At 47.3% G+C, this 26,300-nt stretch overlaps 1 protein-coding gene across 1 annotated transcript in view; it reads left to right on the top strand.

Moving 5' to 3' along the window:
* HSDL1 (hydroxysteroid dehydrogenase like 1) overlaps window positions 1-19,554 on the top strand; it is a 20,011-nt gene extending 457 nt beyond the window's left edge. Inside the window, exons 2-6 of the mRNA XM_008057624.2 lie at window positions 9,422-9,480; window positions 11,709-11,934; window positions 12,573-13,018; window positions 13,228-13,455; window positions 18,804-19,554. Of these exons, the coding sequence (XP_008055815.1) occupies window positions 11,715-11,934; window positions 12,573-13,018; window positions 13,228-13,455; window positions 18,804-18,902 (993 nt within the window). The 5' untranslated portion in view covers window positions 9,422-9,480; window positions 11,709-11,714 and the 3' untranslated portion in view covers window positions 18,903-19,554. The remainder of the gene's footprint in view (window positions 1-9,421; window positions 9,481-11,708; window positions 11,935-12,572; window positions 13,019-13,227; window positions 13,456-18,803) is intronic.
* Window positions 19,555-26,300: the final 6,746 nt, after the last annotated feature.

Here is a 26,300-nt window from a genome sequence, read left to right as displayed (position 1 = left end):
CAGTCCCGTCCCCCCAGACCTCGCATCCCCTCCCGGTCTCCATCCCCACGCCCTCCAACCCTGTCCTCCGCAGCGTTGCACCCCCAGAAGTCTCCCTTTATTGGGTCCCCGCCGCCTGTCTCCGGCCTCAGCTATTCAGGCGGCCCCGCCCCCCCCAGCGCGTGCCCCTCAATTCCCGCAGACCCGCCTCCTCCGCCAGAGGCTCTTAACGTTCCTCTTTGTCCGTGCTTCTTTATTCTCTTTCTAAACGGTTTGCTTTGAGTAGGGTTTTGTTGTCTTCCTCTTCTAAGACAGAAATTTTCAGAATAATAGAGCCCTTAAAGAGAGGGCGCACTGATTCTCGATGCAGCCAGCACCGCTGGTTCAGCCAGGATTTCCGAATTCGCCCGTGGGTGCTGGGCCCTGCCCGGGTGCTGAGGGGAGGGGTTGGGGGAGATGAACGAGGCGTGTCCCTGTTCTGTGTGTCGCCTGGTCACAGCCCCAGAGCCAGGACACTGCAGCGCCTCTGGGCGATGGCGGCAGGATGTGTGTACACGTGACTGTGAAAGCCTGGGGGTCTCGCGGTGGCCCCCCAGCCAGGGCTCCGCGCTTGGATAGGCCTTGATCTGGATTCTGGCCGGCCGCTTCTCAGCTGTGGCGTCCTGGCTGTGCTCCTTTACCTCGCTAAGCCTCAGTTTCCCTGTCAGCGGGGGATGCGTCTAACTCTACTCTCTTAAGATTGATGAGCAAGTAAAATGAGATCACAGGATAAAGCACTCAGCAGAGCCTTGCGTAAAGTAAGCACTCAGTTTTACCTCGGACAGCTACAAATGGCCAGTAGCTAAAGTCAGGCACTAAGTCATCGTGGCTAATAGCTAAGAGCTGTTGTCAAGGCTTGATGTGTTCTACCTCATTTACATCTCATCACAATCTCTGGCAGGAACTGTTGTCTCCCTACCGATAGATGACTTGAAGTGACTTCTCCCAGGACACACAGCTCTTGAATGGGGGCTGGATTCCAACCCAGCTAGTCACTTTTCAGAATCTGTGCTTTTAATCACTAAGGACTATTCCAGGGATATCGTTCAACAAAATGCTACTTTTCTAGTAGGTTTTGTGGATGGAGATGAAATTCACATAAAATTCACCGTTTGTCCATTTTAAAGTGTACAACTCTGTAGTTCTTACTGTGTTCACAGTGCCATGCAGCCATCACCAGTAACTAATTTCAGAACATTGCCATCACCCACAGAAGAAGCCTCAACCCCACTAGGAGCCGTACCCCTTTTCCCCCTCTCCCACCCCCAGCATCCCTCATTTGTTTTCTGTGTCTGGATTTTTCATCCAACTGGAATCATATAATATGTAACCTTTTTTGTTTAGCTTCTGTCTCTTAGCATGTTTTCAAGGTTCGTTCATGTTGTAGCATGGACCAGTACTTCATTACTTTTTATGGCTGAATAATACTCCATTGTATGGACAGACTGCATTTGTTTATTCCTTCGTTGGTACACAGTTTGGTTGTCCTACCTTTTGGCTATTGTGAGTAGGCTACTGTGAACATGTGTGCACATGTTTTGATGTGAGCTGAAGTCTTTAGTTACCTTGGGTGTAAGCCCAGAGTGGGTACTGTGATGATGACTTTAATTCCTGTTGCACACATGTAGACATAACACTGAGGAGTACTGGATCTCAGGTGGGAGTCCAGGCTTCCAGCTCCCGTGCTGCTGCTCTTTCTGCCCAGCTTTGTTGTTAGTGTAGTACTGTGTCAGAAACTGGCAGCAGTAGGTAAGGAAATCCCAAAAAGTCATGATACACCGATAATAACTCTGTCAATGTGCTTACACAAACTAAGAGAAGCTTCTTACATTTTTTTCTCTCAAAAGTGAAATTTGAGCTTTGAACACAAAGCAGTATTTGATTATGCTTTTTAAATAAATGTCTACATAGCATCATGCCAGGTGCTATGGAGCAATATTAAGAAGTATGAGATTGCAGGGCACGATGGCTCATGCCTATTATCCCAGCGCTTTGGAAGGTGGAGGCGAGAGGATTGCCTGAGTCCAGGGGTTTGAGACCAGCCTGGGCAATTTGGTGAGCCCTCATTTCTACAATAAATAAAAAAAATTAACCGGGCGTTGGTGGTGCGTGCCTGTAGTTCCAGCTACTTGGAAGGCTAAGACGAAAGGATCACTGCTGAGCCCAGCAGGTCGAGACTGTGGTGGCCGTGAGCGTGCCACTGCACCCCATCGTGGGCGACAGTGAGACTTCTACTCAAAAAAAAAAAAAAAAAGTATGAGATCCCAGCCTCACACCATCACAAAACTCCAGGAGAGTGAAAGACAAATCTGAAAAGCGAAACTGGAAAACTCAGGGAATAATGTGGAGAAAGAGTTTCATGACCTGGGGCTGAGGAGGGGTTTCTGAAATAAAACATAAGGAGCACAAACCATAAAAGAGAAAGATAGATAAATTTGTCTACATGAAAATGAAGGCATCCGGTTCATCCAAGGTGCTGTAGTCGGGCGCAGACTACAACCCCAGAACTTTGAGAGGCGGAGACGAGAGGATTGCCTGAACTCAGGAGTTCGAGGCCAGCCTGAGCAACATGGTAAGACCTTATTTCTACAATAAATCAAAAGATTAGCCGGGCGTGGTGGTACACGCCTGTAGTTCCAGCTACCTGGAAGGCTGAGGTGGAAGGATTGCCTGAGCCCAGCAGGTGAAAGCTGTGGTTCTGTGAGCTTGCCACTACACTCCAGCCTCCAACCTGGGTGACAGAGTGAGACGCTGATTCAAAAAAAAAATTGGTGCTATAAAGAGACATAAAACAGAGAGCTGGTATTTTTTTTTTTTTTTGAGTTGGAGTCTCACTCTGTCACCTAGGCTGCCGGAGTATAGTGGCACGATTACGACTACTAGGCTCAGGCGATCCTTCCACCTCGGCCTCCAGAGTAGCTGGGACTACAGGTACACACCACCACACCCTGCTAAGCTTTTACTTTTATTGTAAAGACAAGGTCTCACTATGTTGCCTGAGCTGGTCTTGAACTGCTGGGCTCAGGAAATCGTCTCGCCTCGACCTCCCAAAGTGCTGGGATTATAGGCAAGAGCCACCACACTTGGCTAGAACCTATAAAGAATTCTTATAATTCTGAGAGAAAAAGAAGAGGACAAAAGATAAGAACTGGCAGTTTATAGATTAGAAAACACAGACAGCCCATGGACATCAGCAGAATTTCAGCCTTATCAGCAACCAGGGAAATGGAAATGAAAACTTTAACGAGATACCATTCACAGCTGCTAGTTGGCAGAAGGTGAACCGTGGAGCACTACCAGCCAGTGTCATTGAGGATGTGGCGCAAACCTGCTGCTGCTGCTGTGTGAATTGCTTCTGCTGCTTTGGAAAAGCATTTGGCCAGGCACGGTGGCTTAGGCCTGTCATCCCAGCACTTTGGGAGGCAGCGGTGAGAGGCTTGCCCGAGCACAGAGGTTCGAGACCAGCCTGGGCAACTTGGTGAGACCTCATCTCTACAATAAATCAAGAAATTAGCTGGGCATGGTGGCGTGCATGTGTAGTTCCAGCTACTTGGAGGGCTGAGGCGGAAGGATCGCCTGAGCCCAGCAGGTTGAGGCTGTGGTGGCCTTGAGTGTGCCACTGCACTTCAGTTTGGGCGACAGTGAGACTCTGACTCAAAAAAAAAGAAAGCATTTGGCAATGTCTGGTGCCGCCTGTGGTCCAGCAGCTCACTATGAAGCGTGTCCCTTTGAGAACTCTTGCCCAGGTGTCCAGGCGACAAGGACAAGAACGTCCATCACAGCAGCATTCATGACCAAAAAGTCAAAGCCAGCAGAAGCAACCATGTGCCCAGCAGCAGACTGGACAGCTGTGGGAGGGGATGATGGCAGCACAGGTCCCTGGAGAAGTCTCCAGAACAATGCGGAGGAAAGAAACATCACCGAGGAGTGTGTACAGTGTGGTCCCTTTATATCAAGTTCATAGCCAGGCTGGAGTGTACTATTCCTGTTTTCAGAATTCATGCTGGGTTGGATGGCTGTTCATAAAGAAAAGTACCAGAGAGTGAGAATTTAGGAGCATGGCTGCCTCCAGGGATGATGGGCATGACCAGAGAAGGAACATTGGGCTTCCAAGACACTGGTTTTGTTATGTAGACTGGTGGCTAAGTGGCTGTTTTGTTTTATTCTTTGACCTGTGTAAAGTAGATTTTACATGCTTTTGTATATCTTTTTTTTTTTTTGAGTCAGAGTCTCATTTTGTTGCCCAGGCTGGAGTACACACTAATGGCCACCATAACCTCGACCTTCTGGGCTCAGGCGATCCTCCTGCGATAGCCTTCCAAGTAGCTAGAACTACAGGCACGTGCCACCATGCCCAGCTATTTTTTGACTTTATTGTAGAGATAGGATCTTGCCAAGTTGCCCAGGCTTGGTCTTAAACCCCTGGGCTAAGACAATCCTCTTGCCTCTGCCTCCCAAAGTACTGGGATTACAGGTGTGAGCCACTGCACCTGGCTTTATATATTTTTTCAATTACAGATAATTCATTTTAGATACAATTTTTTCTTCCCGCAGGAGGGCCAAACTCTCTTTTGAGAACAAGTGTGAACAAGTTTCTGTGTTTAAGTAGAATTCAGCACAGCATATGCGCTGGTGCCACATGGGTAGGAGAGTGGGGGGATCCTCATATGGGTCAGTGCCACTGCCTGGAAAGGGCAGTTTCTTCCCAGGGCTGACATGTTGTTGGTTCTTGGCAGGAAGTGCTGGAGTTGAAGGTCTTGGAAGGATAGGATTTGGGTACTGAGTGCAAGGTAGGTTCTGGCTATCTGAAAAAAGATTTCTGTGAAAAAATGTTGATGGGAACATCTGTAGCCCTGGTGCCTCGCAGAAAAGCTGGGCAGTGCCGACTGTTGATGAAGAAGGGAGGAGGGCCTTGGTCCAAGGTCCTCTTGGGCGAAGATCAGGTCAGGGACTCTCCCAGGAGACTTTCTGGTTCCTGATGACACTTGGTGGCTTGACTTAAGGATAGTGCGGGATTGGTTTTCAGTGTCTTGTTCCTGTCCTAGAAGCTAGGGTGACTGACAGTTGATTAGTCTGTCCCTCCCTCCTTCCCGCTCTCCTTCCCTCTATCTGTCTTTATTTCTTGTTGCTCTTGTAACAAATTCTCCACATGTATTGACTTAAAACAACCCAAATTTATGATCTCAGTTTTGGAGGTCAGCATCTAAAGTCATTGCCACTGGGCTAAAGTCAAGGTGTCAGCAGGACTGGTTCCTTCTGAAGGCTCTGGGGAGAATCCTTGGCCTCTGCCGGTTTCTGAGACCACAGGTAGTCCTTGGCTGGTGTTCCCTTTCTGTCGTCAGGTCCAGCAGTGCGGCTCCTTGAGATCAGCTCTCTCTGCTTCTCTGGACACTTCTGTCTTTGATCGTCCTTCCCCTTGTAAGGACACGTGATCTCATTGGGCCCACCCGGCTCACCCAGGACTCTCCCATCTCCATGCTTAATGGAGTCATGGTTGCACAGTCCCTCTTGCCTCAGGAGGAGACGTATTTACAGGATCCAGGGCTAGGATTAGACATCTCTGGAGGCTGCCACCCAGCTGGCCACACTCCATCTGTTGGTGGTGTTTTGATTGTCTTTTTTCTGTCATACTTTATTTTCTTTAAACCATCTTGGCCAACCTGCTTTATGTTTTTTTACCATGCACCCCAGGTCACACTCATCTGGATGATGTGGTGATATCTGGGTTTCAGCTAAGGTGTTCCTCCCAGAACTCTTGATTCAGGAAGGGTTTTCTGATTGATTTTATTGCCGTATGTGCTGCATGGAGTCAGCGTAATTGTGGATCAGGATAGTGTTACAGGCCACAGCAGTGGTGCTTTGAAGGGGTGACCATTGCAGTTTGACCATCATTTTCCATGACACTTCTGTAGCTGCAATGTTTCCTGCACGTATTTGATGACTGTTGCCCTGATGAACATTGCCCTGGAGAAGCAGACAATGCTTGAGAGACAACAGGGAATTGGTCTTCTCTTCTTAGTGGGGACAGTTTTGGTTTTGTTTTGTTCACTCATGTTTTTGTTTTCTGTAGAGGCAAGAAAACAAAACTTTAAAAAGTTTAATATTTTTTACAGCCTTATTGAAGTGTAATTAACAGTATAGTTGTATATGTTTAAGATGTACAGCATGATGATTTGACATATGCATAGTTTGTAAAATGATCACTACAGTCAAGTTAGTTCACACATTCATCACCTCACGTAGTTACCTTTTGTGTGTGTATATAGTGAGAGCACTTAAGATCTACCCTCTCAGCGACTTCAGGTATATGATCCAGTATTGCTAACGGCAGTCACCATGCTGTATGTTAGATCTCTAGAGCTTATTCATCTTTTTATTTTATTTATTTTATTTGTTTTTTATTTTTTTGAATTGGAGTCTCACTCCGTCACCCAGGCTGGAGTGCAGTGGCATGCTCATGGCCACGCCAGCATCAACCTGCTGGATTCTGGCGATCCTTCTGCCTCAGTCTTCCAAGTAGCCAGAACTAAAGGCGTGCGCTACCATGCCCTGCTAATTTTTTATTTATTGTAGAGACAAAGTCTCGCCAAGTTACCCAAGCTGATCTCGAGCCTGTGGCCTCAGGCAGTCCACTTGCCTCGGCCTCCCAAAGTGCTGAGATTACAGGTTGAACTTATTCATCTTATAATTGAAAGCTTGTACCCTTTGACCAAAATTTCCCAATTTCTGCTAATTCTTGCCTCTGGCAACCACCATTCTACTCTCTGTTTAAGCAGAGCTTTGTAATAACTTTTGTATAGGTAGAGTGAATAGGGACCAGAATTTTACTGTATTTAGTATTGCTTTCTGAATAATGAGTTTCTCCAGGTTATAGACTGTCTTAGTCCATTTGGGCTGCTGTAACAAAACACTGTGAACTGTGTAGCTTAGAAACAGTGTACATTTATTTCCCACAGTTTGGGAGGCTGAGAAGTCTAAAATCAAGGTGATGGAGTTCTCATGACCTAACTGCTTCCCTAAGGCCTTACTTTCTAATACCCCCATCACCCATGGGGGTTAGGAGTCAAGACATGAATGACAGGGGGCAGGGGAGGGGGACACAGACATTCAGACCATAACATAGACGAATGCCTTTAATTGATTTGCAAAAGCATTAGTTATACACCTAACATGAGTTTGATACAGCTTGCTATCTGTCTATGCCTTAATGGGCTTTTAGGCTTAAATGTGTAATAAACACCTTTAATAGTTTGTTTCACTGAGAAAGCCATGAACTTTTGAGATTTAATAGCTTTGGGGAATGTTCTGATGTCTTTCATGAGAAAGACACTGTTTTCCATCATGTGTAGAAGGATGGGGGAAAGGATTGAGTGGTGTCGAGTTCTGATTCCCTGTTATCTTTCCATTTACGGTCCAGCAGGGTGGGACCAGACACTCCCAGTCCAGCCACCCTTCACCCCAGCTGGAACCAACAGGACTCAGGACTCGTCCCCTCCTCTCCTACTGCCCAGTCAGCCCTTCCCCCGTGCTCACAGAGGAAGCCTGGCACTTCAGGCTGGCGTGAAGGCCTCTCCCAGTCTACCTCTCTCCACCCTTTTGCCACCCCTCATGCCCTGCACCTGCCACATGGGAGATAATGTCCTGTGCTGCCCCCATACAGGACTTCTTGCCATTGCCTGAGGGGGCCCGACCTTGGCAGTGCCATGCCTTTCCCTGTGTACCCATGACTAGGATGCCCCTGGCCTCTTTGTCCCAGATCTTGCTCATACTTCAAGACCCACTTCCCTCCTTCAGCAGCACCTTTGCTACCTTGCAGCTGCTTGACTTATCTTTCTGCAGCCTCAGGGTGGCAGGGAGCCCTGACTGCTTCTTGATGGTGTCCCCAGGCTCTGACACTTCGTTGTTTTCTTCATGGCTGTTCTGATGGTTTGGTTTTCCATGTAGACCTTCTTGCATGAGAGACTATAGACCAGTGACTATTTGTTTAGGTTTCTATGTGTTTCATTATTTACAGATACACTGGTGTTTAAATGTGGTCAGTCTTCCATGAGTTGGACAGGCGTGAGTCAGATCTCTCTGTCTCGAGCTGCCTTCTGAGGATGATAAACTTGTGGTTTTTTACTTCAAGGCTGAGGACCAGGCCTTGAATGCCATCAGCCTTCCCTTGTTTCTCTGTGACTTTTATGTGTAGCAATGCTAACACACATTTGGGGTCTTTGTACCTGGTAGACCTGTACTGCTAGAATTTCCTGATGACATTCCCCAACAAGAAGGAGGGGTCTCCAGCGGGTGGAGCCAGGAGGCTGGGCTGCAGTGGGTGTGAAGCTCCTCGACACTGGGTTCCTCCCTCTCACCTCTGAAGTCAGCACGTCTCTCCTGCTGGACTGAGGAGGTGGTCCCTGGAGGGTTCACACAGGCCCTTCTGCTAAGGACTGCAGGGGTTTGGTGGTGGTTTGCTCCTGAGCTGAGGAATGAGGTGGTTCTTGCCGTGGGGAGACTGAGCTGGAAGGACGAGACTCAGCTGTGAGCTGTGGCCAGAGAAGGAGTCGTACAGCTTCATTCAACAGGGAATATGGCCGGTGCTGGAGGAGCAGAGAGGAGTCCAAGCTGGCCTCTGCCCTGGGGGGAGGCTGCCTCCTGAGGTGATACAGAAACGAAGCAGTTCTCATGAGCCCGTTTGGTGGAAGAGAGGGCACATATGGGCCCAGGTTCCTTCCACCCATTCCTTAAAGCACCTGGCCCAGTCATCGTCTGGGCAACTGCCCCAGGCCCACAGGATGGCTCCCTTCCTGCCACCCTGCCAGGGGATTAGACAAGTTGTGGGCACCCGCGCTCAGGCCAGCCAGAACCCAGCCAGCAACTCGGCAGAGATGCCAAGGCAGGGTGTAGTCATGCGGAAGTTCCAGTGGCTGCGGGATGTGGAAGAAGCTGTGTGCAGAGACAGAAGAGGCCCCGGAACCCAGCGGGCAGCAGGGAGAGAATTACCTGAGGGTGGTTGGGTCTGCTTGCTTTCTGGATGCCGCCTGCCACTGTGCCTGGCAGCCCAACATGCCCTGCGTTGTCACAGATGGTTGTCTTTCTCCACACTAATTTGAGCGGGTTTTTGTCCCATTTTATGAAATGTTCCTTAAGACAAAAGGCGCAGGAACAGCGGTGTGCACTCTAGCCAGACCCTGCAGGGAGGGTGGCCTATATGTCCCTGGCAGACTGTGAGACTTTCCTTATTCTGTGATGAGGGGACTTCATGTTTAGTAGATGCTTTGCTGCCTATACAGAGATTCATGGCATAAGTTTTGTGTTTTCATGGTTTTTGACAACTTTGATGCTAATTTTATATAAAGTTTTCCCAGTCGAGCTACAAGAAAAAGGAAAGAATTTGTTTCTTGTTGGTTTTTGTTCACAGATTGGCCTTCAGAGAGGCCCCAGCTGCATCCTGCTGACGGCCTGGAACTGGCAGAGAAGGTAAGAGAACCAAGAGCAGAGAGGCTGGGCACTGTTTGCTAGAGGTTTTCTTAAAAAATGCTCCCAATCTGGAGAAAAATGGAGCTGAAGGAGGAAGAAATTTCTCTTACCCAGCCTCCCACCAGGGTGAGTCATGCCACGGGCTCACCTGACCTCCTTTGTAGCTAGAACCTTCTAATACATACTCTTTGCAGTTAATTTTACTACAAGTATTGCTTTGACTACAGCCCATAGATCTTGACATGTGGCGTTTATTTTTTCATCACACTGTTTTAACATCCTAGGTTTGTGCCTACCTGTAATTAGAAGGATAGATTTATATTCCAGACATCTAGGTTTTATTAAAAAATCATAGTTTGTGATTTCTAATCTTATTCCATTTTTTTTTTTTTTTTGAGTTGGAGTCTCACTCTATCACCCAGGCTGGAGTGCAGTGGCACACTTATGGCCACCCCAGTGTCGACCTGCTGGGCACCGGTGATCTGTCCACCTCAGCCTTCCAAGTAGCTGGAACTACAGTTGCACACTACCATGCCTGGCTAACTTTTTATTTATTGTAGAGACGAGGTCTTGCCAAGTTGCCTGGACTGGTCTTGAACCCATGGGCTTAGGCAATTCACTTGCCTTGGCCTCCCAAAGTGCTAGGATTACAGGCTGAGCCTTATTCCATTTTGATGAGAAGTCCTAGTGCGTATGAATTTCTTTGTTTTTACTTTCCTCATGGCCTAGTGTTCAATTAGTTTTGATAAAAGGCACACATACACTTTGTAAATTATTTCAGAAACTTCCAATTTAGGATGGAATCTCAGTTTGTAATGTTCTTTCTTTCTTTTTCTTTGAGTTGGAGTCTCACTCGGTCACCCAGGTTGGAGTGCAGTGGCATGCTCATGCCATGAGTTTCTATGAACAGAACCCATTCTATAGCATTTGCCTATAGAAGATAACATGGCCCACATTTTTGTTTGAGAAAAGCATTTTTTAACCTCAGTGCCACATTGGCTGAACCACTGATGTGGTGATGATGAGACCTTATTGCTTGAGAGATTGTATCCTGACATAGGGCATTTAGGAGTCCTCCTGCTTATCCATTTCTTCATTGTTCTGTCATATTCTGTGTGTCTCGTTGGTTTGTGATTGGGACTCAACATGTTTTTTTACATATTTACTTACTCAACAGTTCCTGTCACAACATGGTGTCATTTTTGCAAGTGTTCCGTTTCTGTGGTTCAATTTGTTTTTTTCTGCTTAGTTCATTTTTTATTCCGCAAAGCTTGGTTGAGCTCAAGTTACGCTGCAGTGGAGTAGGAGGAATTCACTCATTCTTCCTTCAACTTATGCCAATTTTTGCTGTACTTGCTGGGTATTTTCTTGCTTTCGGGCTTTTCTATTTTAATGGAATTCCTTTAAAAGGGGCCACTCCCAAGCTGGGCTCCGTGACTCAGCCTGTAATTCTGCACCTTTGGGAGGCTGAGGTGAGTGGATTGCCTGAGCCCGCGGGTTCGAGACCCGCCTGGGCAGCGAGACCTCATCTCTACAATAAATCAAAAAATCAGCTGGGCTTGGTAGCGCATACCTGTAATTCCGGCTACTTGGAAGGCTGAGGCGGAAGGATCGCCAGAGCCCAGCAGGTCGAGGCTGCGGTGGCCGGGAGCGGCCACTGCACTCCAGTCTGGGTGACAGAGTGAGACTCCAACTCAAAAAAAAAAGGGGGGGGAGGGGCACTCCCGGTGGGGGGGGGGTTCATACATATGCATAAAATGACCTTCTTTTTATAATGTAAGCTGTATGCTTGTGTTTGTGGATATCTGAGTTCCCTGCGATTTGAATATATTCTGGCTTTTGTATGTGTGTCCCTCAGAGGTGGCAGCCGCACACAGTTGGTGTGGTTTAGGATGAAGTCCCCTCACTCAGCCATGTGCCAGGGCCCTGTGCTTGGCCTTTGTCTATCTCAGCAGGGTTATCCCTGATTGCAGGCATACATATGCCACGTCATGTGGCAGTTTATATTATTTTTGTTGGCCTGGGAGTTGAGGACCCCTGTTATATGCTACAGGTTGTTAAACATGATATCATAAATTTATTGGATCCATGGGCCACATGTGTTTGAAAAGTTACTGTTATTTGAATGCACATTGTCAAACTCTGATGTTGTCAGGTGGGTTATTCATGTGACTGTGCGTGTTCCTTGGTTTATTAAGGAGAGAGCATCTCTTATCCACTCCTTGCAGGTTGCCATGGCCGCTGTGGACAGCTTCTACCTCTTATACAGGGAAATTGCCAGGTCTTGCAACTGCTATATGGAAGCACTGGCTTTGGTTGGAGCCTGGTACACGGCCAGAAAGAGCATCACCGTCGTCTGTGACTTTTATAGTCTGATCAGGCTGCACTTCATCCCTCGCCTGGGGAGCAGAGCAGACTTGATCAAGCAGTATGGAAGATGGGCCATCGTCAGTGGTAACTGATTTATTATCGAAAGAATCTTTTCTTTTTGAATCTTTTTGGTTAAGTTAGATGCATTATTCAAGGAGCTGTTGAATTTAATGTGATGTTTTCATGGGAATGTGCAGATAAAAACACAGAACTTACAACTCCTGCCGTGATATTGACAGTTTCTCGCTGTCCCCCTTAGGAGGCACCTGCTCCTGCTTGTGTCCTTCCTGTTTTGTCCTCCCTGATTCCAGGCTTACCCCAGGCCCTCCTTCCCACCCTCACTTTTCCTTTTTGCTGTCTGTTTTGAAATTGTCATTAGAAACTCAACACTTTCAGAAATGCTTTACCTATTTTGAATTTCATTTGAACTTATTGTTTCCCAGAAAGCGCCTCCTGCTGCTCATTCAAGCCATATAGAAGTCTGAAAACAAATCCCTGCTGTCTCCTAATCAGTGTGGGGTCTGTAAAGCGACTCCTTGTCTGTCAGGGTATCTGGGAGAGTATTTAGCACATATTGCTCATTATTGACCCAGCAATGTCCTTGATTCGTAATTCTAGAGCTCACTTTATTTCTCTGGTTAAACCTGGCAGGGGTGTTTAAGGCCCATTTAAAGGCCACACCCTGAGATGGATGTGCTCACTTGGGCTGGCTTGCGTCATAGGTGCAACGGAGGGGATTGGAAAGGCCTATGCGGAAGAGCTGGCGAGCCGGGGCCTCAATATCATCCTGATCAGTCGAAACGAAGAGAAGTTGCAGACTGTGGCTCAAGACATAGCCAACACCTTCAAAGTGGAAACCGAAATCATTGTTGCGGACTTCAGCAGGGGCCGTGAGATCTATGTTCCAATTCGAGAAGCTCTGAAAGACAAAGACATTGGCATCTTGGTAAATAACGTGGGCGTGTTTTACCCCTACCCCCAGTATTTCACCCAGGTCTCTGAGGACAAACTCTGGGACATCATAAATGTGAACATTGCTGCCGCCAGCCTGATGGTCCACATCGTGTTGCCGGGCATGGTAGAGAGGAAGAAAGGTGCCATCGTCACAATTTCTTCTGGCTCCTGCTGCAAACCCACCCCCCAGCTGGCTGCGTTTTCTGCTTCTAAGGTTAGGCTCACTTAACTCAAAAATGAAATGCTAATGCAGCAAATGTTTGTTAACAGTAGTTTGGTCTGACTGGTTGAGCCCTTGTCAGCAACTTGTATTTGTGTCAGCTCTGTTTTTTCTTGAAATGGTAATAAGCAAGTCTTTTTTCTCCTGACTTTTCTTTTACATTCCCTGAAACCTGAGAGTCTTTTCCTCCCCTGTTGCTCCAGGCATATCTTGACCACTTCAGCAGAGCCCTGCAGTACGAGTATGCTTCGAAGGGCATCTTCGTGCAGAGCCTCATCCCATTCTACGTGGCCACCCATGTGACTACACCCAGTAGCTTTCTGCACAGATGCCCGTGGCTGGTGCCTTCACCCAAAGTATATGCACACCATGCTGTTTCCACTCTTGGGATTTCCAAAAGAACCACAGGATACTGGTCTCATTCCATTCAGGTAGCCATGTGCTTTCAGGTCTTGTAATGAGGCTGATGCAACCTAAGCCTTCTTAAATGACACACGGCAATCTAGTGGAAGGATGAGAATGGGCAGTTCTGATCCTTAAGCCTGACACTTCCAATGGTTTTGGTTAAGACACTAAATTCTCTTTGGTGAGATTATTCAGAATTTTCAGAATTTCAATCTACTTGGCGCCTAAAAGATGAAATATGCTGCTTTAATATAAGTGAGTGGTAAGAGTATAAAAATACTAAGTATGTCTGTGGGGCTTTCAAGGCAAAAAAAAAATTCTAATAATGCTGAGTATTAATGTTGATGTTAATTATTAATAATGAGGGGTACCTTTAAGTGAACAGTGTAATAAAAAAAAAAAACACATAAAACCTTGAAATTGGTCTATATTTCATGAAACCATTATGTCAAATACTGTCTCAGTGTATTTTTGGACTCATTTGTTCCGGAAGCATATAATTTTTTTTTTTTTTTGAGTTGGAGTCTCACTCTGTCACCCAGACTGGAGTGCCATGCTCACAGCCACTGTAGCCTCCACCTCCTGGGCTCAGGTGATCCTTCCATGTCAGCCTTCCAAGTTGCTGGAATTACAGCCATGTGCCACCATGCCTAGCTAGTTTTTTGACTTATTATAGAGAGGAGGTCTTGCCAAGTTGCCCAGGGTGGTCTTGAACCCTTGAACTCAGGCATTCCTCTCACCTCAGCCTCCTAAAGTGCTGGGATTTTAAGCTTGTGCCACCATGCCTGACAAGAATTTTTATTTTAAGTTTGCTATTCAGGCACGACAGAGATTGGGTTGTTTAGTACTTTTGGAATTGTGATCCTAAGTATTAGTGCACGAACTTGTAATAATTTAGTATATTTGTGTTTATCTGGCATAGTAAATAGATGTGTCCTGCTTGAGAATTTTTTTCTTTAATATTTGGAGTTTTCTTAATTGCCAAACAAATATTTTGGGGACTGTTTGCATGAAGATTATTCGATCTAGCACTACTAAATAAAAATAATAGTAAATTACCAGTTTTCACTTTTTTTTTTTTTTGGCTAAAGAGTTCTTTAAGAAGAAGCAGTTTTATTTAATTGATTGTTTCAAGCTCCTTTAATTACCTGAGAAAAGCAGAGAAACCTTAGAGTGGTCTTAGAGACCATTGACCATGAAGTTTTCTTAAAATAAAGATATAATGAAGAGGAGGATTAGATGTAGTAGGTATTTTGACTATGTTTATAAAATACCCACATGTTAATCACAAGTAAGCATTGTTCACATTGATGAACTTTCCTCGAGAACGTATTTTTCTTCCAAGAAATTTGTTAAGCTGATTTAATTCCTGGAGTTGTTTTCTGTATAAAGTTAAAGCAATCTATTTTTTAAATTTTCATTTTATTTTACTTTATTATTTATTTTTGAGACAGGGTCTCACTCTGTTACCCAGTGGCAGAATCCTGGCTTACTGTAACCTTGACTTCCTGGGCTCACCTGGGCTCAGGCGATCCTTCTGCCTCAGCTTCCCAAGTAGCTGGGACTACAGGTGCACATCACTGTGCCTGGCTAATTTTTTGGATTTTTTTGTAGAGACAAGGTCTCATTATCTTGCCCAGGCTGGTCTCAAACTCCTTAGCTCAAGTAATTCTCCCACCTTTCCAAAGTGCTAGGCTTTCCAAAGTGCTAGGACTACAGGTGTGAGCCACCGTGCCCAGCCTGCAAATTATTTTTAACACCATTAATTTTTTTTTCAGTGTTACAAGGATGTGATTAATCAGTCGCCGTTTTGTCTGTAGCATATTTCTTTGGTAGCTGTGGCTGCTGGGCCTTTCTTTTATTGGTTCCATATCTTCTGAATGCACTTTGTCCAGGTTGCAGATTCCTGAATTTTATCAAGGTGTCAGTCCTCTGTCAATACTTAGCTCTAGGAAAGAAGTTTGATGTGTCAAACCTATGGTATTGAGTTTTATTTTGTGCTGTTTATTTCAGTTAGTCTTCTACATTGTGAATTAAACCAGAATGATATATTTCTGTCTCGGCAAGATGTGATAATAGATTGAGTATGAAAGATTGAAGGAAAGGAAGAAGCAAAACATATTCTCAGCTTTATAGCTTTAGTAAGTCAGTGGTTCAAAGAAGTTGCTCAGACAGGCAGCACAAGAGGAAGAGGTTGGATAGAAGGGGTAAATGCTGTGTGCACGCCAGCTCTGGAGGGCCCGGGAAGTGTGTGATGGAAGTGCGGCTTGGCAGCCGTGCAGGGAGCTGGGCAAGAGGTGAGTATGGGGTAAAGGTTTGTAGGCTGTTAGATTTACTTGGGTGACAGCTGTGGGAGGGCGTGACATCATCCAAGAAGAGCTCGGTAAGAGTCTCCAGGGACTCTCACCTTCCCAGGAGAGGTGGAGGAGGAGAGCCAGCCAAGGAACCTGAGCAGGGCCCACTGGAAGCGGGAGGAAGGCAACAGAGCATGGACCCCATACTGTCAAGGGAAGAGGTGGTCTCAAGGTGAGGGAATGGTATCGGGGGTGCTGGCTGTCATGTAACACAAGGACTACAGTGCAGCTGCTGGGGTTGGTATCTCGGGACTCCAGTGACCTTGTTGAAGGCAGCTTTGGAGCCATCTTAAGGACAAGCTGGCGAGTGTGTGGCAGGTGAGGCCATGGAGACACGTGTGGGAGGTAGGCCACTCGATGGATAGGACTGTGCAGACTAGTGAGGGCCTGGGTCCAGGGGTACCCTGGTTGTTGGTTAATTGACTCCCGTTCCCAGAGGCCTGCTGGAGGGAAGGAGCCTGTGGAGAAGGAAAGTGTCAAGACAGGAGAGGAAATGTGTGGTCCCCAGAGGTTGCAAGGGACAGGGTGAGTGCAGCAGTAGGAAATGCCTTGGGCCTCAAGGACAACCAGGAACTGCCGGAAGTCCTAGGGGCCAAAGGGCTGGTGTCTGACAGAGGGGAGGGGCATGTCCAGATGGGAGACTGGAGAAGGCAGTGGCTGGCAGACAGTGAGGGTTTGACATCATCACCTGGAGGCAAGGAGAGTGAGACCCTGGTGACGGTGGGGCTGCCTTTCAGAGGGCTGCCCCAGGTGTGGCCTCAGTCTACCCAGTCTGTGGGTGTCATCGGCAGCACTGGCATGTTTTCCCAAAGTCTGTCTTGAAGTCCCTTCATAGTGACCCCCTGAAGTCATCCCAACATTTTATTGAGAACACTGCTGATCACATGATCATTTCTGAGTTTGTATAAAAAAGAGGCTGTTTTTAATCAGCTCGCAGAGGCCAGGGAACAGGTGTGCTCACTTCCACCTGGTGCCTCTGTAGGTGTCTGTGAAATGCGGTTCTGAGCAGGAGCGGTGCTAGCCTGGCTGAACCACAGGTGTCTCCTTTCTCAGGTCTGTGGGGATGACGGAAGTTGGAGCTCACGTGCATTATGCTAGTTGGTGTAATAAAGAGTTGCCTTCCCATCCTTTATTCCTTACAGCTTTGAGTGCCACCTGTCTCCTCTCTGGGGAATGTATGCCATTTGTACTTGAATTGCGAATGCACATTTCCAGCCAGCTGACAGTGTCCATCATTGTGGGCTTCCTCCCGTTCCAGGGTCCCTAGGGTCCCCAGGTGCTGCTGGACAGCAGTTTCTTGGGCTGCAGCACATGCGGAGGCCACACTGGGTTTTGGTGCAGAGGAGGAACAGCTGCCTTCTTAGCCTTGACACGACCCTTGAACGTGGAAAAAACCTTAAAAACCCCAAATCACCTCCCACCTCCCTGCTTCCCCATCTTACTTCAGTTCCAGTGCTCTCACCGGAGCTTCCCAGTACAGGCGTTCCTTCCCTAACTGTTATGTGAACTGATCGATGAGTCAGCCCTTTGAGTGTCAATACCCAGAGGATCAAATTCTCTCCTCTTTCTCATCAGTGCTTTCCACTAAGCTCTTTCTCCTTGTTGCCTGGCGTGCTAAAATGTCATTGGAATGAGCCAGAAATGGGATGCTTTGAGTCTCCCCCTGCAACTCCTTAGGGAACTGGCAAAATATACCTTGATGCTGTTCCCCAGAGTTAGGAATGGAAATTAAAAAGCAAACTGATGCTTAGTTGCCGATTCCTTCCCCACTACATAAGCACACATAAGGAATATCCCTTCGAAGGGCTCTGATGAGTCAGTGTGTCTTGGGTGTCTGTTTGTTCAGTGTGACCCTTCTTACAGGTCCTCCCGAGGGACCATTAAATGACTCCTTTTAGCCCATTTGCGGGTTCCCAGGAGGAGAATCCGGGCATTTCCTACAAAATCTTGGCTCTTTAGAGAAACCCAGAGATTGTAGTTATTTCCTCAGGGCTTCAGGCCAGGTATGGGCTCCTGTCTCCCAGGTGGCCAAGTGGAGCTTCTGCAAGTAGACTGGAACCAATGGTCTCCAGGACTGTCATCAGATAGTTAATGGCACGGGACCCCTTCTTACTTGGTGTGGCCTCCCTGGAGTTGCAGAGTGACCTGTACACATTTACTAGGAAGAGACTTTGTGACCTTGTTATCATATGTCAATTCAAGACTGGAGTGTCACTATGTCTCTGGGGCCTGCCCATCTTTCTTCCTTCATACACAAGGGTTAGAATGTTCTGTCTGGGCAACCCTATCGGAGAGGCATAGGGTTCTTCTACCTCAGCACTGTTGGCATCTGGGGTGGATGGCTCCTTGTGGGAGCTGGCCCATGGGTGGCAGGGTGCTGGGCAGTAGCCACCCACCAGGTGCCAGTAGCATCCGCCCCAGTGTGACATCTAGTAGTAGCTAGTCATGTTTCCAGACATTGCCGTGTGTCTCCTGGGCGCACAGTGGCCCCGCTGAGCCCCTGAAGCAGAGCAGTGTTAGCAGGACTCCCCAGCTCCCTGAGCCCTTCATCGAACTCAGCCCACTGTCCAAGGTCCAGGTGTTCCTAACTCAGTTCTCTTGCCAACTTTGCTCCATCCTACCCCTAATGCCTTGGTTTTCCCTACAATACTAACCACACATGCATCTGTCTATTCCAACTTGTATTCTTATAGTGATTTTATAATTTTTGACCAGCGAACACGCTATTCATATCACATTAGGTACAGATGGAATCATATTACCACATGCTGGTCTGTTCCACCTCATCAGAGAAGGGCGGCGGTGGGGGGTGGGGGGTGGTCATGTTTCTGTTCCTCATAGAATCTAGGGTAGAATCTGATGTAAAAACAGGTGTTCAACACAGCAGCACCCGAGGGCTTTTTTCTTTGTTGTCTGTCCTGCGATTGGTGGATATTTGTTGGATTGTCATGTGCTGTTTTTGTGTTTGTTTCTTGAACATCGATGGTTCTAACCTTTTTTTTTCTCTCTTTCATTTTTAGTTTCTTTTTGCACAGTATATGCCCGAATGGCTCTGGGTGTGGGGAGCAAACATCCTCAACCGTTCCTTACGTAAGGAGGCCTTATCCTGCACAGCATGATCGGAGTGACTGTGGGAGAGGTTCTGCCAGCTCACGGGAACCTATGGCATTCCGACATTTGGAAAAACATGCTTAATTTATATGTTTTCTTTTATTACCGATTCTTTGGCATACTGTCGATTTATCATCCTCAAAGCAAACATAATACTTTGAGAATGTGCTGTGAAAATCTTCAAGGCCATGTCAGTAGTGACTGGCCAGGAGCTCACTGGAGTAACCTGGTCAGTGCTTTCCCAGGCAGCTCAGAAGTTGTGTGCTTTTGTTGTTCTAGGAGCCATGGCAATCTCATGTTGAAACAGCATGTGATGTGTAGTTGTTTTAAGGGAAATGACCTATTTCACTATATGGATTATGGTATTGGTTTTAAAATGTTCATCAGGAAAGACTTAAAATGTTATTTTATAACTAAGATTGCTGATATTATTAGTAGTAAAATTTTGTGTGACTTATATTGTATAGCTCAAGTTGGTTGTTATGAAAATGCTGCACTTAGCTGATTCTTCCTTAGAGAACCGTATGTGTGTGAGTAACTTTATTTATGGTTACGTTGCTTAAATTTTTCTTTTTTTTTGGTCAAGATGACTTAACCTGAAACTTTATGGGTTGTCAAGGCCGGGCATGGTGACTCACACCTATAATCCCAGCACTTTAGGAGGCCAAGGTGAGAGGATTGCCTGAGCCCACGAGTTCAATACCAGTCTGGGCAACTTGGTGAGACCTCATCTCTGCAATAAATCAAAAACTTAGCCGGACTTGGTGGCACATGCCAGAAGTTCCAGCTACTTGGATGACTGAGGTAGGAGGATCACCTGAGCCCAGCAGGTTGAGGCTGCAGTGGCCATGAGTGTGCCACTGCACTCCAGCCTGAAGGACAGAGCGAGACTCCAACTCAAGAAAAACTAGAGTATTCCTTTTCATACTAAATAAGCCTACCAAATTGTGTGCTATAAATTTGTTGTGTGTAATATTCTTTCCTATGTTATGTTTTTGTTTTTTCAAATCTATGGAATGAATCATTCCTAGATTTGGATGCATAATGGGTAACCTGTGGTCATCTTTTGATTTAAAAGGTAATCATTGTGGATAAGTAGTGGTTTTTCAGCCTGTGACCCATTTTATAACTGAAATTTAGCCCTTTAAAGCTTATTATATCTGGTTTTCATACATTTTTCTAAATATAATTCCATTCCAGTAGCATTATTGATACAAAAGTCACTTACGGAATAGTAGTTAAAATATGAACAAATTGTGTGTGTGATATGATGTATCTGTTGAAATAGTAAGTTAGAAACTCATTCTTGGTTTGTGTAATGAATGTATGTAGTGAATACTTGTAGTAGTGTGAAGATAATGCATAAACCCTCACAGTGTGGGTTGGCATTGGAATCTACTATGAAATGTCTTCAGTTCAAGTCCTGTAAGGCCAACCACTTTTGAGGACCACGTTTTTGCTTTGAAAACCGTATGTCACCGTATGCCCATGGCAGTGTGTATGTGTTTAAAGTTCCAATCTTGGCACTAGATTTTAGTGCAGGAGCTCATGGATTGGTTGGAAGTCCAGCCTTCTGTGGTGTTGTTTTCCCATAAGTGTTCTGTTATGAGCAGGTCTGAGTGTACCTTAATGTTATGCTCACAGTTTTGCCTGGGACATTGTCTACAGTATTTCCAGATGTGTTTTGCACTCAGAAGATCAGGGGTCAACTTCAGAAGCTCTTCTGCTCCTAGGTCATGTCTTCAAAACTCAAGATGTGAAAAGCTGCACATGTGAAGATACTATGGAACACCAGGGTTACATGGTATGAGCTGCGAGTCCTCTAGACTTCATGCCATACTGACGGGCACTGTGACTGGTATGTCACAAACAGCTGCTTCATGTAAAACATTATCAGATAGTGATACATGACATCATGTACCCCGTCCTATCTCCGATTTATAATCAAGTGTGGAATTGTTGTTTGTGAGAGTAAGTAAATGCACCTTGGCAGGGATGCTTTCAGTCTCTCCCTGGCAGGACGTGGGTGGACGTGCTGACGGGTACGAGTATGGTACAGAGTGTCCCTGGCTTTAGTGAGGGAGCAAGATGAAGGAGGCCTGAGGTTTTCTGGCTTACATAAAATGCTCCCCCGCCCCTAGCTCATTTGAAAGTTAATTGGACCACTGCGGATGGGTTTTCTTGTTAAGATTGTAGGAAGTATGAACCTTTGAAACTTAATCTGTGAATTGAAAATTTAACAATAAAAGCAGTTGCTTTTGTTCCCTTTGAAAGAGGTTCTATTCCAAATGTTTGTAAGTTGGTTGTTTGGAACGAGAGGTACTTTTCTTCACAGAAATGATTGCAAAAAGTTAACCTATGAACACCTGTGGTCATAACTAATTAAAGCTGATACTTGTAACAGCATTGTATACAGCAGTGTGCCTAGTAAGTCTTAAAAGTTGCCGAATTGATTATTTTATTTTATTTTATTTTTTTAGTTAAAGTCTCACTGTGTTGCCCAGGCTAGAGTGTAGCAGCACACGCATGGCTATACCTCAACCTGCTGGGCTCAGGTGATCCTTCTGCCTCAGCCTTCCAAGTAGCTGGAACTTTAGGTGTGTGCCACTATGCCTGGCTAATTTTTTGATTTATTATAGAGATTAGGTCTCGCCAAGAAAATTATAATTATAGATTGCCCAAGCTGGTCTCAAATCCCTGGGCTCAGGCAGTCCTCTCACCTCGGCCTCCCAAAGTACTAGGATGACAGGTGTGAGCCACCACGTCTGGCCTGAGTTGATTCATTGATCATCTCCTGATAGGTTGAGTGAGATGAAGACTGACTGGATCATTGCACTGGGCAGTATGGTGATCCTTATGATCTTGCCATGAGCCATTTCAGTTGAGTGTGGAGATGAAAGGCAGACTGTAGTGGGTTCAAGAAGGAATGGGAAGAAAAAAGGGAAGAAAGCACATAGACAGCTCTTAGAACACTTGTTTTTCCCTCACCTCAATTACTTAAAACCTTGTCACATTTGGGAACCAGGGGGTTAGGTGGCATGTCCTCAAAACCAATTCCATGGAAGGCTGAGGCAGAAGGATCGCCGGAGCCCAGCAGGTCGAAGCTGCGGTGACCGGGAGCGGTCACTGCACTCCAGTCTGGGCGACAGAGTGAGACTCCAACTCAAAAAAAAAAACCCAATTCCAGCCTGTCTGTATCTCTGGGTCAGTATTGGCTTGCCTGTTTGTTTGTGTTGTTTTTGAAGATTCGCATATGTTTAACGTGCATACTGCCAAGGAAAGGGTAGTCCTGAAGTCAGGAGAAATATGCTGTGTAATTCCTCTGGTGGGGTGGGGAGGACAGAGGCTACAGAATGCCCCCACTCCCCCAACACATGCAAAGATACTTACATAGCAGCCCCTGCCTGCACGGAAGATGGAGCGCTCTACCCAACCCCAGCGGGGGCTCAGGTGTAGCAGGAGTGAGGTGAGCACCCAGCTAGAGGGGAGGGGGCTAGGTGGGGACCTTGGAGCAGTTGGTGGCTGGCTCCTTGCAGCAACCATGCCGAGTAGACTCAGGCGGGATGTGCGGAAGCCCAGCTTCCTGTTGATGTCATAGCTGCTGTCCGTGGGTGTGGGATGAGTTGGGGTAGGATGATGGCACTGCAAGTGTGGAACCAGAGACACTGGTGGGGAAGCCAGGCAGGCTCGTCACCTCCTCGTGGTACGATATTGGCCTGGTGTTGGCCTCTGCCTCCAGCACGTGTTCACTCCTATAAGTTGCAGAAATACTCAGGAATCCACATCAGGGACTTGGGATTAGAACTCATTGTAGTTTCAGTTACCTGCGGTCAACCGCAGTCTGAAACTATTCCATGGAAAATTCCAGAAAAAATGCGTAAGTTTTAAATTGCACACCGTTCTGAGTAGCATGATAAAATTGTGCCCCGTCCTACTCTCGCCAGCCCAGGACGTGAGTCCTCCCTGTGTCCAGAGCTTATGTTCAAGTCACCCTTGTTTTACTGCATAACAGCCCCAAAGTCCGGCGATGCTGGCAATCAGGAGATGCCAAGGAGAAGCCGTAAAGTGCTCTTTTAAGTAAAAAGAAAGTTCTTGACTTAATAAGGAAAGAAAAAAGATCATATGCTGAGGTTGCTGAGGTCTAAGGAAGAACAAGTCTTCTCTCTGAAACTGTGAGGAAAGAAAAAGAAATGGATGCAGTTTTCCTGCCATACCTCAGATTTCCAAAGTTACTGCCAGCGTGTCAGGTTTGATACTATCCGAGGCTCCAGTCATCCACTGGGGTTCTTGGAATGTGTCCCCTCAGAGAAGGGGGCTGCTGTGTTATAGTCTGTCACCATCATCATAAGGATAAGCCCTATAGGGTCACTGCAGAGCACCCCACACTGTTGTCATGCCACTGACGCCCAAGGCCACATGTTGGGGATAGTCCACCTGCGTGCCAACCTGGATGGAGCTGCAGGCAGGGTCCTCAGCCTCTTGCTTCACCAGGCCTCGCCCTGAGGGCTTGGAGGCACTGATGCCGTGTGGTGGCTATGGCATGTTGCCAAGGGGGCATCGGCTGCCTTACCCATTCCCTGAGTCACTGTTCCCTTTCCTGAGGCTGCTGGAGCAGGAGGTTCTCCCTGCTTCCTCTGAGGACCTGAGAGGCTTCCAGCTGCTGGGGTGCATGCTGCTCTGGAATGGTGAGGCAGATGATGGGGAGACAGGGAGGCGTGCCCTGAAGGAAGAACTTGTCAACAGGCAGCTTGGCGTTGGGGGGAGGGCAGTAGGGTCTTCTGTGAGCATCTTCTGGGTAAGGGAGGTGGCCATGGGTGGACATGCTTGGGAGTGCTGTGCTCACTTTTGGTCCAGAGGTAAGTCTTTAGACAAGAGTTCTCCAAAGGTAGCCAGCCTACTTACAAGGTGGATGCAGTGCCCCCAGTATGCCACATGTCCCCCTCGGAACTGCCCCTTGCTTAGCACCTCGGAGCTGTGTGATCAGGAATCCACTTAGGGTCTCCCACTGCACCCGTTAAATGCGACTTTGGTCTCTAGTCAAAACCCTGTTTTCTTTTTTTTATTTTTTGAGTTGGAATCTCACTCTGTCACCCAGGCTGGAGCCACTGCAGCCTCAACCTGCTGGGCTCAGGCGATCCTTCTGCCTTAGTCTTCCAAGTAGCTGGAACCACAGGTGCGCCACCACACCTGGCTAATTTTTGACTTACTGTAGAGACCAGGTCTCACCATGTTGCCCAGGCTGGTCTTGAACCCATGGGCTCAGGCAATCCTCTTGCCTCTGCCTCCCGAAGTGCTGAGATTACAGGCATGAGCCACCGCGTCTGGCTCACACCCCATTTTCACCCCCAGATCCTCACTCAGGAAGGGATTGTCTAACTTGAGGGCCAGTTGCAGGCAGTCCTGGCAGCTGAAGATGACCTACTGTGGGTCATGGCGCCCCGGGCTCGGTCAGTGCTCTCTTCCTTCAGGAGAGACCTTGGGCAGCTAAGCTCCAATACCATGAACATGAAGTCGTCCTCAGGGAAGCTGTGGAAACCTGAGATGTGCTGCTGGTGGCCGAGGCTGCGGTGAACAGCTGGCTCCATGAACATTTTCTCCATCTGGTGCCATTGACCACAGTGACTTAGGCACGATTTTGCCCCACGAACACCTTAGTGTCTGCCTCCAAGATTTTGAAGCTCTTGGCAAAACCATCCTTGCCAAAAAAGCAACTCACATGTAGTGCTGCAGGTGGGTCCACTAGGACCTCCAGGATCCTCTGTGGAGCAACTACAGGAGGCTTTCCTGGATCATACGAAGCATGAGTTTAGGAAATTATTTTAAAACCTACAGTGGTGGAAAACCACTGGTGGTGGGCCAGGTCCTGCAGCCCAGCCTTTCCTGGTAGAGCTCAGAGTGCCTTCTCTCTTCTATGCCCCCTTCAATTTACAGGCATTCTCAGGAACTGACAGTGTTAGTCTCTTCCCTGCTTCAAGGCCTCAGTGTCACATGACAAGGATGCCTGCAACTCCTTAGCCACCCAGTTCCTAGCAGTAGAACCATGTATTCAGTAGCCTAGTGACTAAAAGGGTACATGAACCTGGCCAAGACTCATTTACCCGGAGTTAGATCAGAATGACAGAGTCAAGTTTAAGATCAAATGTGCTGTGATGGCAGAAGGGAGTGCCTTGAAGGGTTGCAAATGCAAAAAAGTTGAGTTCCCCAAAAGGTTACAAAATCATGAGATCTGAGTCAGGAAAGGCCAAGATTCCACCACCACCTATTGATTCATATACAAGCCAAGCACTTGATGGGGATGTTTCTTTTCACCCGCATTCTATAAGGTAGGTATCTGCATTCTCGGGTGAGAAGCTGAGGTACAAAGAGGTTAAACAACTTGCTTAATCAACAAACTACAGAGGAGATGCCTGGGGTGAGATATAGTACTTTATGATGCTATTATTTATTGCTATGTTAATTTTGTTAAATTGTGTTGAAGTGCTGTGATTTCTTGTCATATTGGTGTCACTAAGCTTTTACTGTGGTGCTGTGGAAAGTTCAAAAAAGGTATGAGACAGCTTTATCTGACTGCAGCACACCACTGCCCACTAGCACTCTCCAAAAATGCCTCCGTTTCTTGGTTGTGCCCAATACCAAGTGTGGATCGGCTCAACATTTAGACTAGAAGAAACCTGTGATCCTAAATCGAATCACCCATTTTTGGGTAGGCGGACTTTTCAGAGTTTTAAGACATTGATCCTGGTATCGAAAAGGGCAAACATTTGGAGTTACAAAAATCCTCCAGGCACGGGTACGCGCTGGGCTAGCAGGAGGCCCTCAGCAGTGCAGGCCGCGGGGGACTAGAATGCCGAGAAGACAGACGGAACATGAGGGGGTTCTAGGTGGGAGTCAGGCTTTTCCGGCTTCGAACTCTCACCCGCACAGAACAAGCCGCTTCACCTCTTATCTCAGCTGCCACATCGGTAGGAGAGAGCTGTCCAGTCTAGGTGCCCAGGCCGGGGAACAGAGTCGCCTGGCTGGGAGGAAGAGCTCCCGCTGAGCCTGCCTGCGGACATCGCAGGAAGGGTTCGCGCTGGGCAAACGAGCTTCCGACACGTTTATGGCAGCTTACGGGATGGCGGAGCTTTTCGCCACGGTCGTCCTTTCTAGAACCTGGTCCGGCTCGACCACTCAGGCCCGTGCTCATTTTCCGAGCTTCCCGCCCAGTTCAGGCCAATCCCGGACCGTAAACCCGTCCGTTCCGATCCTGCAAACCGGCCCCGCCCCGCGCCGACCTGCCCCCGGGCTGCAAGTGTCGCGAGACCTCCGTCCGTCCTAGAGGCCACCCCCCCCCCCCGGCATCCAGAGCGCGCACGCAGCCAGGGAGCGCGGAGCACGCAGGGCACGCAGGGTCGGCGGGGCCGACG

The sequence above is a fragment of the Carlito syrichta genome, unplaced genomic scaffold (genome assembly GCF_000164805.1).
Source record: "Carlito syrichta isolate Samal-C Ts95f unplaced genomic scaffold, Tarsius_syrichta-2.0.1 Scaffold303074, whole genome shotgun sequence".
NCBI classification, from domain to species: Eukaryota; Metazoa; Chordata; class Mammalia; order Primates; family Tarsiidae; genus Carlito; species Carlito syrichta.
Note: the sequence above shows the minus strand (reverse complement) of the source record. Positions and strands in the feature narration are given on the sequence as shown.